Below are 14822 nucleotides of genomic sequence, written 5' to 3' on the forward strand. Positions count from 1 at the left end.
AGACATGAGCCTAATTAATTTTCTGTAATTCTGGTCACTCTCACACCCCCTTATAGTACATTTATTTGTCCATTCTTCTTCGTCTTTCAAAAATAGTAAATATTCCGTGACATATTTTATCTAACTTGAATAAAAAAAATTATATTCTATTTACCAAAAAAAAAAAATATATTATATTCTCTTCTTCAATGATAGCATAACCGCCACGGCTTTTAGATTAACTACTTAATATTAATTTAATTTTAACAAAAAAATAAATAAATATCCAATAATTCTATCACATCTAACCCACTGGATAGGATTTTTCTCTCGATCTCATGTCTAGTTGTCTACCAAATAATCTTAAACTTATTCTCCAAATTCCCTATCCCAATTTCATAAAAAAAATGGTCGATGTTCTGAGCCCCTTCACAATCACACCCCCTCCTCCACCCTCTTTCTCATCAAGCAAGAACACTAGTATGCCCATGTTATACTATGGCCTAGTTGTGGTTGGAACAACAGCAATAGTGCTAACCCTATACAACCTCATCATCATCAAACGTTGCAACAGGCGCCACACGCAGTCACAAGATACAGGACCACATGGGTTAGTTGAAGGGGTCCCTCAAAATAGAAGCTTTGAAAACCCACAAAGGAACTTGCTCTCAAGCTTCAAATACAAGAAAGAGTTGGTGGTAGCGAAAGAAGAAGATCAAGAAGAGCAAAGAGGTGATGGTGATGATTATGAATGCCCAGTTTGCTTATCAGTTTATGAAGAAGGGGAAGAGGTGAGGAAGCTACCACGGTGCAAGCACTCTTTTCATGCTATTTGTATAGACATGTGGCTTTACTCTCACTTTGATTGCCCAATTTGTAGAACACCCGTTGGGCCTTTCTTTCACCCTTTTCCGGCAGATAATTATCGTCATGTGTTGATGGAATCCGGTGGCATCTCTGTTTGAGGTTTAGAAATGTGTGGGGCCAGTTGCCTGATTGAGGGGACAATGAGCCAAGCACAACTTGAACGCCACGACATACATTAGGTTCTTTAGTCCTTTGGAGGATTAAGTTGGATGACAATTTTTTTACCAATTTGCTTATTATTTGGAGCACTTTATTTGATACAACACAGGGAGATACTAGTCTCATGTCATAGAAAACTAGTATATCATGTCATAGACACAAAATATGTAGAGCTCATTCTTTTAAAATAAATAAATAAATAGACCCCACATGCTTTGTGTCTATGGCATGAAGTAACTAGTTTCCTACCACATGAGACTAGTATTCTCCTACAATATATATGTGTAAAGCAATATTTTTTTTTAGAAATGAATATATTTTTAATATAATTCATTTAATTATATATATAGAACATGATCAACTTACATCAATACAAGAATAAAAGTCTTTTATTCAATCTAAATCGTTGACTTACGTGCATATAATTGTTATAATTTATTTGCGATTAATAATCAATTAATAAATACAACTTAATAAATTATAACCGTCAAATATATGTAGATCAACCATTAAAATTGAGTGTAAGACTTATTAATTTTATACGAATATAAGTTTATTTTATTCCAAAAAAAGCGCAGGTTGTTCTTAGACAGGCGTAAAAAAAAAGTTGTATACTTAGTCTAAGTGATTGATCCATTTGTATCTCATGTTTCACATAACTAAAAAAACTAGATTAATTAAATATAAGTTAAATTAATAATTAAAATTAAAAATATGACTTACGTATATATAAAATGATCCTAACTGTGTTAAGTATAGATTAATCTATAATTAATTTGAAAATTCAGTGAATAACTTGAACCAAGTTGAAGATTCAGCCTTTCCTTAATTTGCTTTTTAAAGGGGTGGCCGGCGTCTTCCAGCTAGACCATTCAATTTGGTCCGCATGTGTCCACATCTTTCAACTTTCTTCTTTAAGTTCTTTTATCGGTTTCTATCTATTATTGTTAGTACGAGCCACTAATTGAGGTATCAATTAAGGTGACACTATTTGGTGCAATAATTTTTATCAAAATAAGCTTAATTTTAAAATGGATGAATAAGAATATGTTTACTATTAAATGTTAGTGAATTAAATTTATAATACACTTTAAATTAAATTTTTTTAAAAAAACATTTTTATTTATTCACTTTATGAACTAAGTTTTTTTTTTCTTTTTCGGATACACTTTATGAACAAGTTCAATTCTAAAGGCTTTTATCATTTTACTATGAAACCGTTGAATTCCATTTGACGAAATGAAAGAGACAATTTGAGATGCGGTAAAACAGCATATGGGAAATGGAGATATTGTTTGTATAACATCTTCTTCTTTTGGATAAATCACAGTCCACGTATATCCTTTATGGGAGATAATCTTGTTTGGAACATGTCCAAAATTAAGATTTTAAATCACTTTCAAAGATGATACTGGAAACGATTGAATAAATGCTTTCATTTTCATCTGCTCAACTCTCATACATCAACTTGGTTACCATCGTTTTGATTGTTTGTATAGCATCTTTAACTTCAATTCCGGTCTAATCCGAATAGAATGTTCCGCATGTAACATAAATGACGTAACATGGTAAAACGAGAAAAAGAAATAGACCCTCGCAACTTTTCTTTTTTCTTTTGGAATTTACTAGGAAAAAGAAAGGTATGCTTTTCGAATGCTTTCTAGTTTTATATATACATCATGAATTTAGAACACATTGTCGGGTTTAATTTATTATAAAATAAAATAAAAAGTACGTGTTTCTTTAGTTTACAGTGAATTTGAAGTTGGGTTTTTTGGCATGGTAGCTACCGAGGCTTTTGGGCGGTAACTAGCTAATCACTGCATATCACCATCACCTTAATTAGTGGTACCTAAGTTCTTATCTATAAGGAACCCTACAATGAGAGTTTCATATTAATTATGCCAGATTGTTCGACAACAATAATTCGAATCAAAATTATTGTTCATCCAGATTCCATAACTGTTGCATAGGATGACACCGGTGCCACTTCCTTTGGTTTGGTTTAGATGAAGCACATGCAATCGATGTAGACAGTCTAAGCTCTCTTTTCGTAAGCGGCGAATAATAGTTGACTCCACTATGAAGTGGGATATAGCTTGAACCTTGATCACTTTGCGAGGTTGGTAGGAAATGTCGAACTCTAAAAGACCAAGCAATCAAGCGGCAGCGACCTTGGTTTTGTATAGAATTTCATTCGTGAACATATGTGTGTATCTAATCATAGAATATGGCTGTGTTTGCATTTTCAATGCTTGTGTAGGCAAGATGCTCTTCCGTGTATTCTAGTGTAACTTATGTAGCACAAACTTTTCAAAAAAATTGAAGTGTTGGTGTCTGATACACTCCGAATGGTATCCGACACGTCGTTAACATTCCAGACACATTAATTGACCCGACACACGAATTTAATCATGTCCGACACGATTAAATAACATTATTATAATAAAATTGAAGGTATATCATCAGAAATGCAGAAGCGCATCGTACCGATGTGATGAAGGATAAAGACACCGCTTTGATTACCTGGGATGAAGCAGCGAGCGTGACAATTTCTCACGTTCAGTTCTCCTCCTCAAGCCTCACGATCTGTAGCAACGCACCACGAACGGTCGCAATTCCGCTCTACAGTTGATCATCCAGGCTATGACTCAAGGGGATCAGGGAGTCGTGTGGGCAACCATTCAGATGATGAACGTCTGCCTCTTTGATGTGTTTCTGATGTCTGTAACCCTAGGAGGCATAAGGGAGAAAAGAGTGTTTATATACTCTGCCCAATCTAAAACTAACCCTAAGCTTCATGGGTTAAAATTGGACTTTAGGCTCACTCTCACTAAAGCTATTGGGCTTAAGTGAAAAGAGCATACTAAACCCAACAATCTCCCACTTGCTCTTTTGGACACAAACTTGAGTTCATAAACCCAAGACTATGTAGCCCATAAGCCATCATCATCTGATTATACAACCTATCCCTTGTCTCAAGCTAGCCTGTGGATCTACCATTTGTCACTCATCAAGGATCCTGATAATCTTTGAAAGATTATCTAATTCGGCGCTACTCCACTAAAAGCCCGAACGTGAACTCCAAGATTAATGACCTTTATAACATGAATATGCATTGCCCCTTTACAGAATGTCTATAATTGATTGATTAATTTTCTGTAACCCAGTCAATTATTTATTCACTTGACTATGATAGTTTCTCTAATGGATTAATTGCACTGGCCAGTGTCTTTAATATCCAAGTACTGAAACATATCAAGAGGATATTTCCTATAAACTCCTTGTTGTTTATTTCATAAATACCGATAATCAAATAATCTCACTCCCAAAATATCGAGTTATTGGCCGTCAATAGATCGAACCTCACCCGTTGGTAAATCAAAGAATGAAAACTATTTGATTACCTATTTATAATAAACTCAGGATTAAGAGCAATCACTTAACTATAGTTAACTGGACATTTGATACCTTATGACAGAAAAACAACCTTAATCAAATCTCTCCTTGATCCTTTCAATGTGAATGTTAATTCACACCAATATTTTACAATGATTCGGACAAAACTATTTCATAAAATATTGCAGCATAAATAAAGTGCCCAACTTTATTTAACGGCTGTGAATCCATTCATCAATTGTGAGAACCTATGATCATGTCCTCCATGAACGTGTCCATATGATCATATGCTCCACAATTTGATCCGGACCTTGATGTTTGTAAATAGTGTGCAAAATAAATAAATAAAACCTTATTTATGAAATTCAGAAAATGATTTCATTGTTTCATCGTCTTATACTCCAAGAGCACAATGAAAACAATAACTCTCACTTGCTTAATACAAGTCTGGGATCCTCCTAAGATCCAAAGAAGTAACATGCCTCTTGAACACAAGTTCAGGCAAACTCTTAGTAACTGGGTCTACAAGATCCACCTCCATTCCTAACCTAATTGAGTAAAACTCATAGCTCGAGGTTGATTTTCTTGAGTCAATATACACTTGAAATAACTGAATTTGTGAAAACTCAGCTTTTCAAGACTCTCACTAGAATATACCAGCATATAATCTCTCGTTCTCCAAAGATACTTGAGTACATGCTTAACAATAATCTAGTATTCCTCTAGGTTCAAAATGGTATCGTCTCACTACTCCCACTTCGTGACAGATTTCTGGTTTAACGCCCAACATGATATGCATGGGTCTACCTTTTCCAAAGCATAAGATATCCTGCTCATGCATTCTTCCTTCTTATGAGTCTTTGGTTACTCTTTAGGAAGATGAATTTCACATCTGAGAATTTATAATTCTTCTCTTATAATTCTCATGTTGAATTTTGGCAAGAGTTTTGTCAATGTAAGTATTCTGAGGTGATGCCAACAACTTATTCTTTCGGTCTCATAAGAGTTTAAAACCAAGAATATATTTGGCTTCTCCAGTACTTCCATACCAAAACACTAACTTAGCCAACTCTTTATGCTTGATTTTACCTCCACGTTGTTTCTAATAAGGAGCATATCATCTACATAAAGTACCAGAAAAACTATTGTCTTATGTTGGATCCTTTACATACAAATACACATCATTCATCAAGTTTCTCTCAAAATCAAAATTTTGATAACCTGATCAAAACTGTTGTTCCAAGACCTGGAAGCTTGCTTAATTCTATGAAATAGACTTTCAGAACTTGCATACCATGTGTTCCTACCCATTTGCTATAAACCTTTTTGGTTGTTGTATCTAGATATCCTGACATCCAACTCCCAAAATGAAATATCATAATTGAGACTTATAGCAACTAAGAGAATCTGGATAGACTCAAGCATGGCGTCTGGCAAAAATTTCCTCCAAGCTAGCTTTTAAGGTTTTCACCTTCCTGTCCATCATCTCTTTGCCTTTTATGTCCACATGCACCTTGTGCGTTTTACCCCTCTTGGTGTCTTTACTAGGACCGAACGGAGTTAAAATACGAGTATTTCATCTCATTATTCATAGCTTGAGCAACACTTGATCAACAAAATCTTCTAGTGCATTATCGTAACTATTAGGATCAATGTCACTCAACAAGAGACAACTTTAAAGTTAACAAGGTTCTCTCCGACTATGAATGTACTACACTAGACCTTGTGTATTTATAGGTAAAACAAAGAGTGGGTCAAATGGTGGATCTTCAATTTCTTGAGGATCTGCTTATTCTTGATATTGTTCCTCCACATGTGATACTAATATTTCTACTAGTTTCACTTATATATTATCATGTTGAATTTTCAATTAGGGTCTCTTGTTTGTTCACCTAGAGATATATCTATCCCCTCTTGAACAATCAAGGGAACAGTGGATGAAGCTTCTAGAGATTCTGGAAATTCTTGATCTGAGATAAATCTCATCAAGAATAACCTTACTTAAGAGCTTATAATTTCTCATCTAGTACTCCTTTAAGAAAATCATGTGAGTGTTCTCTTAGATTATCTTGTCCTTAAGACTAAATAAGAAATCATCCCTAGTTCTCTTAGGGTAGCCAAAAGATATGCACTCTTCCATACAAGATTCCATCTTATTTGACTGCTGTTGTAGGACGTGTGCCGTAGCACCCTAAATCCAAATATGGTTTGATCTGGGCTTGCACCCTTTCCATAATTCTTTAGGTGTCATTACAACAAATTTTGTCGAAACCAAGTTAAGAAAGTACATTTCCTTCTTCTAGGCATCTCCCTTGAACAACATCGGCAAAGATGAATAATTGAACATGATCTTCACCAAGTCTAGAAATATTTGATTTTTGCATACGGAAATTTCGTTCAACTAATGCATTCCTAGAGATGACAATTATAAAACTATCCCCTCTTAAATCAGGTAAGACCTGAACTTACCAGACAGGTAGCCAACACTTTAGTCAGACCAAAGTGTTTTGATTTGAACACCTACATGCTTTTCTGCCTCAGACTTAAACCTCTTGGAAATTTCCAAAAAATTTAGACTTATGGCGCACTTAGTTGATCTGTCCAAATCCAGAGTAAACATTCATATAATGAAGTACTCATCACCTCTTCTGGCTTGAACGCTAATTGGTCCACATACATTAGTATGTACCTGTTCCAGTTGAATAGTTGCGCAAATCTTTTTGGCCCCTTGTAGGATTGCTTGGCCATTTTACCTTCCAAATAGGACTAACATGTAGCTTTTAGTTTAAAAGATTCTGGAACTTTCAGTCTCTCTTTTAACTAAAACATGTTACCTACTTGAGGTAATGTGACTCAATCACTAAGGCCAAAGTTATGTTTCATTTGAAACTTTTATTTCTTTGGTGAAAATCCTTGTTCATCATCCTTTCCATTCAACATAATAAATTAAATGGGATATATAACTCAAGTAATAAAGACAATTTAATATACCAGAATAAAAGAAGATGAACTTCTTATTGAAACTGAGGAATTAAATTGTACTATTAAATCATGTTTTCACAAAACAACTAACAGAAATAAAATTCCTCTTCAAATCTGGAATAATTAAACAGTCATCCAAAACTAAATAGCCTTTACTGACCACCATATTCATCTTTCTGAAGTACATTTAAAATGCTCTCTTGGAGAGAATCATTGAGGCTCGACAGTGTAGTGAGAACCTAGTATCTAAGAAAGATTAGAAGAATGTCTTGGATGATAGTCGAGGTTTGAAATTGCATTAGAAATAGATAATTGTACCCCAAAGGCCAACTAATGGATGCTGTGTTGACTAAGGCACATAAAGGTCAATACTTTATTTATCCAGGGGCTACAAAAATGTATTACAACTTAAAGAAAAATTTCAGGTGGCCAGGTATGAAAAATGACATTGCAAAGTTTGTTGAAAAGTGTCTAATCTGTTAGAAAGTCAAGATTGAACACTAGAGACCTGGTGGTTTGCTTCAACCTCTAGATATTTCGGTATGGAAGTAGGATTGCATTTCCATGGATTTTGTTGTTGGGTTGCTCAAGACTCGGGCTGAATACGATTCTATATGGGTTATTATTGATAAACTGACGAAGTCTGCCCAGTTTTTGCTAGTGAAGATGAGTTCCACTATAGAGCAATTGGTTCGACTCTATTTGAAGGAGATCGTGAGACTACACAGGGTGCCTGGGAGTATTGTGAGTGATTAGGACCTGAAGTTCACATCTCGCTTCTGGGGAGCACTATAGTGGGTTTTCAACACTCATTTGAGACTGAGTACGACTTATCATCCTTAGACTGATGGTCAGACAGAGAGGACCATTTAGACCATGGAGGATATGTTGAGAGCTTGCACCCTGAAGCAAGGTATGACATGGGATAGATACCTCTCACTCGTAGAATTCTCATACAATAATAGTTTCCATTCCAGTCTGGACATGACACCATACGAGGCCTTGCCTGGTTGTAGGTGTATATCACCTACTTGTTGGACTAAGGTTGGAGAGAGGCAAATAATTGAACCAAATTTGGTATAGGACACCACTTATCAGATAAGAAATATTAGAGATAAATTAAAACAGGCTCACATTTGTCAAAAGAGAAACTACGATCACAAGCATCAACCTCTGGAGTTTGCAGAGGGAGAACAAGTCTTTGTGAGGTTGTCACCTGTGACAAGTGTGGGGCGTGCTCTTGGGGTAAAGAAGTTGAGTCCTAGATTTATGGGACCCTACCAGATAGTTCGTAAGATTAGGCTGATTGCCTATCAGCTTGCTTTACCTCCTCAGCTGGCGAATCTATATGATGTATTTCACGTGTCTCAGCTTCAGAGATATATTCATAGTGAGTCCCATATTGTACAGCCTGACAACGTTCAGATGTGGGAAAATCTGAAGACTCTTGTGGGACCTTGGAAAATTCTTGACTGAAATGAAATGAAGTTGAGGAATAAGTCAATCCTTATGATTAAGATTTAGTGAGAAGGTATAACGTCTGAAGAGGCTACTTAGGAGCGTGAGGATGAGATCCTTCGGCTATATCCTAAGTGTAAACCTGGGTTTTGATATAAAAGATGTTAAATAATATGCCCATGAGTATAAATGCATGTTAGGGTTTTGGAAGGGTGGTAGTTGGTTGCATTATAGTGTTTGTTGGGACCATTCGCATTAATTGTTGTTTCTGTAATCTGTCGCGAAATATCCGGTTATTGGGAATGCAATATCCGGATATGCCCTCGAGGAATATCGGGATATTACACTATTTCGAGCAGAAATGAGATTTTCTAAAATATAACCCTTATAATTGCTATAAGACCATTAGGAGATGTTAATGAACACTTAAAAGATGAGTTTAAGTCATAATTTAGTTAATCATTGAGTATGAATTAAGAAAAAGGCCTTAATTGCTTAAATAGGCAAAAGATATTGATGAATTGAATGTGGTAGACTAGTGTGTGTGTGTGTGTGTACTGATTGTCTTCACATCTTGAAACTAGGTTGTGATCTTATGAGAGATTTTGGTTGTGACCTCTTGGATACAAGGACTATTTGAGGACATTGCTTGATAGGTAAGCTTTCGGTCATTGGGGTAAATCCCCTGTTTGTTTCAGCATACGCTGAGGGAGGATGGTTCTTTGATATGGTATGTTGAAAATGATTTGTTATATGGTGCATGTATATGTATGTATGTATGTGTGCCACACAAGACGGTGTTTTCTTGTTTGAAACATAAGACAGTGTTTCCTTATGCATAGTATGAGAAGGTGTTTCCTCATACGAATAAGTTGCGAGACGGTGTTGCCTTGCATAATGCATACATGTATTCTCTTCCCAGTAGGATTCTGTATTGTACGCATTCATTGATATACATATTCTGATGCATGCATGATTTTTTTACTATGGTTATGCCTGAAGTGAAGCTAAGGGTAGAAGAGCCCTTCAAAGACCTCTAGTTTGCTGAGATGGTTATCTCATCCTGCATTATGGGGATTACCATTTCAGGTACAAAGGCTGATGATGCTGAGGCATCGCACTATAGGAGGCCGGGAGAGAGATACTATCTGACCTGACTTATTTGACTTCCATTGTCATTATATTTTGTTCAGGACATTTTATTATTGTTTTGAGATGTAGTAGTAGTCATGATATTCTTTTGGAGAGTATAAGGGATGTTTATTCCTTATTAATAGGTCATACATATTGGTAGTGATGTATCTATAGGTCTATATTACTTACCTAATTACATCTCTTTTGTTGGTTTGATGTAATTATGTAAGTAACACCATGGATATTATTTTGATATAGGGTATTTACGAGATAGCCTAGGCCATGGATGCCTAGGCAATATGTTTTATGTAGATATAGTCGTGTGAATTAAATTTCGGAATTGCAATAGATAAGGAAAAAGGAAAATGTTAATCACGTTTTATACTAGACTTAGTAGTGATTTAACAAGAGAGCTTCTGTGTTAAATTATTTAAGTATGCTAAATTTATTATCATATGTATGTTAATACACCGAGTGCACACGGGGTATTACAATGCTTCTTTGTAAGTATATAAGACTTTATCTCTCACTATAATATCTCTGAGTCTGGTTTCACTTCTCAAGCCTTCTGTTTTTTCCCCCTCAAATCCTTGGCTATTGTAGCTTTGCTTTTTTATGTATATGAAATTCAGAAATGGGTGTTAAGGGGGAAGAAGGTAATGGATTTGACTTGAGCATAGTTGAATCGCAGTAGGCTCCGCACCCATTTATACAACTGTAAAAACCATGTGGTTTTTCGTGCTTATACAAAATTTTTGTATAAGCATTTCGTTCTTTTCGTTTCTTTCCCCTTGGCCCCTTCAGGTTTTTTTTCGTTCTTTTCCCTGTTTTCCAAATCTTGCTAGTTGCTACACCCTATAGGTTTATTGTTCTGAAAAAAAAAATTGTAACTTTTTTTATATTGTTCTTTCATGTATCCTTTTTTATGACACTTGTTTATTTATTTATTTTTCTTATTTTATACAAGAGATTATTTACTTTTAGAAGTTTTCAAAAGAAGAGTTTGGAGGCTATTAGTTTATATACAAGACATTTTATTGATGTAGTATTTTATTTTATTTTTATAGAATGGATCCAAGTATTACAAGTAGTGTTTCTCAGCCAAATTTAGGACATGATGAATCTCTAAGTAAATCATTATGAAAATATATTACTACAGTAGATACCAGAACGGAAGCAGTAGGGAATATATCTTGGATATGCAATTTTTGTGGAAATGATCTATGTAGCACCGATACGACACGCGACACGTGACACGACACGACACGACACTCCGACACGTCAATCCTAAAAAATTATAGATTTCGACACGTTGGGACACGTTTTAATATTAAATAATATTTTTAATTTACATAGTGTATATTTCATTTAATATTTAATAATTTAACAAAAAAAATGAAACTAAATTAATAATACCCATCAACACGTTATAAAGATGGAAGCTTTAATAAAAAAAATAAGAACTGGGATAAGAGAGAGATATAATATCAGATAGAGAGATCAAATCATTTTAGAGAGAGAGATCAGAGAGAAGAATATACAACAAGAGCGTGATAGGAATTGACAACAATGATGCTAAGATGATCTCTTATCTACTAAAGGAGAAAAAAGACAAAAAGATAAAATTGATATGATCAAGTGGAAGCTTTATTAATATATTTTAACTTTTTAAAATAAAAAATAAAATAAAAATTTAAAAAAAAATTTAAAAATTTAAAAAAATTACGAAAATGTCATTTGACCGTGTCGGACACGGTCAAATTCGCGTGTCGGAATGGTCAACGTGTCGGAAAAAGTCAACCGCGTGTCCGACACCGTGTCGGAGCGTGTCGCCGTGTCAGAACGTGTCGGACCCGACTCTTCCTGTTTTTACAAGTGTCCGTGCTTCCTTGGAAATGATTATATATATTATACAAATTAAAAATAGTATTTAATATTAAAACGTATCGCAACATATCGAAATCCAATTTTTTTTAGAATTGACGTGTCAGTGTCGTATAATGTCGTGTCATATGTCGCCTGTTAGTGTCGGTACTACATTGAGTGGAACAAAAAGGATTGTCAACTTAGAAACACTATAAGACTCAAATTAGTAAGAGTCATAGGCATTGTGTATAAGGTGGAATATTGGTTTCCTGATGATTTTGAATGAAGCTGAAGACCCATTATATATATGGTGAATATCAAGAGTCCCTCAATAGGGTTTAGGGTTTTCCTCTTAATAGGCTCAATACTTACTAAATCTAAGATGGATAATAACAATGAGTAAGAGCATGTTTCCAACATTACATGAACTGATGCTACTAAAAGTGAAAAAAATAAGATTTATAGGTGGATAGAATAAATATAATTAACCAGTTTTTTTTCCAACCTGAGCAACGGATGCACGAGTATTCAATACTATAACAATATTGAAAATATTTTTCATATGTATGGACAACCTATGAAGCACCGACACTTCAAAATCCCTAACGTGTCGTGTCCGACACTTCCCGACACTCCGATACTCCAAGTGTAACACCCCGTATATATCTGGTAGTGTTATCATTACATCGTATTAAGCGGTGCTTAATTAAAAATGCGGAATATTCTTTTTCTATTCAATTATGACGTCATTATCAATTAACAAGTTAATTACTTAATCAATTTCATAAAATATCGCCTGAATGTAGATTGCAATAAGACATCTACTGAAATACTTCAAAATAACACATAAAGTGAGTATCTAAGTCACGACATTACATCACGTAATCCGGACAACATCCTGATACATTAATACAAATCTAATAAAAGCAATACATAACAAGTCTACGTGGCATGGACAATCCCCATGCTCACCAAATCAACAGCGTCTCAACAAGATAATCATGATCATAGAATGAAGCTCAAAGCATAAAAACAGCATGCATATCCATCATCCAACAAGTCAGCAATATTATCAATATCTAATTCAGCTCCGGCCTCCTGCCGCCTGAGGTCTCAACATTACCTGACCTTGAAATAAGCATTCCCCAAACGTGGGGTGAGATCTCTAAACCAGAAATCTCAGTAAGACAAGGGGTCCTCAAGGATCTTCCACCCCAAGCTCACTTACATGTGCAATATAAGTTCTAAAAGCATTTATATCAATATAAGTTCCAAAACTATGCAGTGCAACAGATATCTATAGCATGTGTGTAATCACTATTCTACTGGCCAGAGAAATGTAGGAATACGTCTATACCTACATGTAGTATAAGGAACACCGCTTGCACCTCACCCACAGCCTCACCATATTGCATGTTCTACATACTCGGGCTTACCGTATAGGTGGAACACCTCCATGCATATCAACAAGGCACTAGCATATAACAGCTCAACAGCATTTCCAAAACATCAAAAGCATGTAACACAGCATGCATATAACCATACCCCCATGGGACATAGTGGAACCACATCATGGCTAAATCAAGGACACGAAAGCTTACCTTGCAAGCTCACTATCCAATGCCAAGAGTCCTCACAACTCAAGTCCAACACACAGCTGATCACAATCTGATTTAGGACCAGCAAACGTATCTACATACATAACTCAAAAGCATAACATAAAGACTACGTTCTCCTTTAACGATTTACGTCTTAAGGCTTCCAACAAAGCCACAAGCCCTTAATCACATGATTCTGACTTAGTTCATTAATTACAGAAGTTCAACTTCATCAATCTAGGGTCCACAAACCCCCAATAGCCTACTGTCCTCACAACACAGCTACTGTTCTTCGAAATCTCAGAATATCCGGATATTCCTCGGGACCATATACGGATATGCAATATCCGGATATCCCATAGTGCATATCCGGATATCAATATCCCCATATCCGGATATCACATATCCGGATACCATATCCAGATATCCAATATGCGGATATTCCACGATAGAATGCAGAAACTGCATTTCGTGAAGATATCCTTCAAAGGTTGGGTTTTTACCGATTTTAAACACTTAAACATGCATTTCTAGGTGTGTTTGACATTACCCAACGTTAAGTTATCATCTTTTAGCCTTAAGATGCATCAAGCTTCCATTTTTAAACATAAAACTCATGATCAAAGGGTCGTACAACATACCAAGGCTCAAAACTCAGAACCAAGAGGCCCTTGGAGCTCACCAACAGTCCCTCAACCTCTAACTAGGACAAAACACGAAAATGCTAGCACAAGATGGTTTCTTTCTTCACAAAGGTAGCTTCTTGAAGCTTCACAAACCAAGAAGAAGGTGGCTCTCAACCCACACCCCAACTCAAAACACTCCTTGACCAGAAACAGTGACTAAAACCCCAAGCAAAGCACCCTCACACCCTCACAAAGATGATTCCCAAGTGTTTACAAGAAGAAAAGAAAAGGATCAATGCCAAAGGTCCCAACTTGGCTCAAGAGAAGGTGAAGGAGACTAATGGAATAGTGCTCAAGCAGCTAGTCAGCCTCTCTCACAAAGGAAAATCTGGTATCTAGGGCAATGTGCCCTTAGTAAGTGTATAAATAGCCAACTCACACTTAAACACGTAGTATTAGCTTTAATTGCTACACTTATCATTTTAATCTCAAACTTTGGATTCTTAACCTACTCAATTTTACAAGAATTTTCATATTTTTATTATATTTTTCTGAGCACCTTTCCGGTATGCGCTTTTCATAGCCAGTACCAGTTTCTGGCACCAGTTCTCATTATTTGGACTTGAAACTCGTTTTAAAAGTCCTACATATTATTCTAGTAATTATCATGCACTTACATTAATTTTCCGGGATACTTTTTTGGTACACATTTTTATCGACTAGCAAAACTGGTATCTGCATTTTTCTTCCGAAA

General features: G+C 35.5%; 1 protein-coding gene across 1 annotated transcript; it reads left to right on the top strand.

The window, feature by feature from the left end:
- Window positions 1-378: 378 nt before the first annotated feature.
- On the top strand, window positions 379-1205 carry LOC133302024 (RING-H2 finger protein ATL1-like). The gene has a single exon (XM_061501742.1). It carries the CDS (start codon window positions 387-389, stop codon window positions 942-944), a length of 558 nt encoding a protein of 185 aa, XP_061357726.1. The 5' UTR covers window positions 379-386; the 3' UTR covers window positions 945-1205.
- Window positions 1206-14822: the final 13617 nt, after the last annotated feature.

Source organism: Gastrolobium bilobum, unplaced genomic scaffold (genome assembly GCF_033153095.1).
Source record: "Gastrolobium bilobum isolate Gb01-03AN ecotype WA unplaced genomic scaffold, APGP_CSIRO_Gbil_v1 utg929, whole genome shotgun sequence".
In the NCBI taxonomy this organism is placed as follows: domain Eukaryota; kingdom Viridiplantae; phylum Streptophyta; class Magnoliopsida; order Fabales; family Fabaceae; genus Gastrolobium; species Gastrolobium bilobum.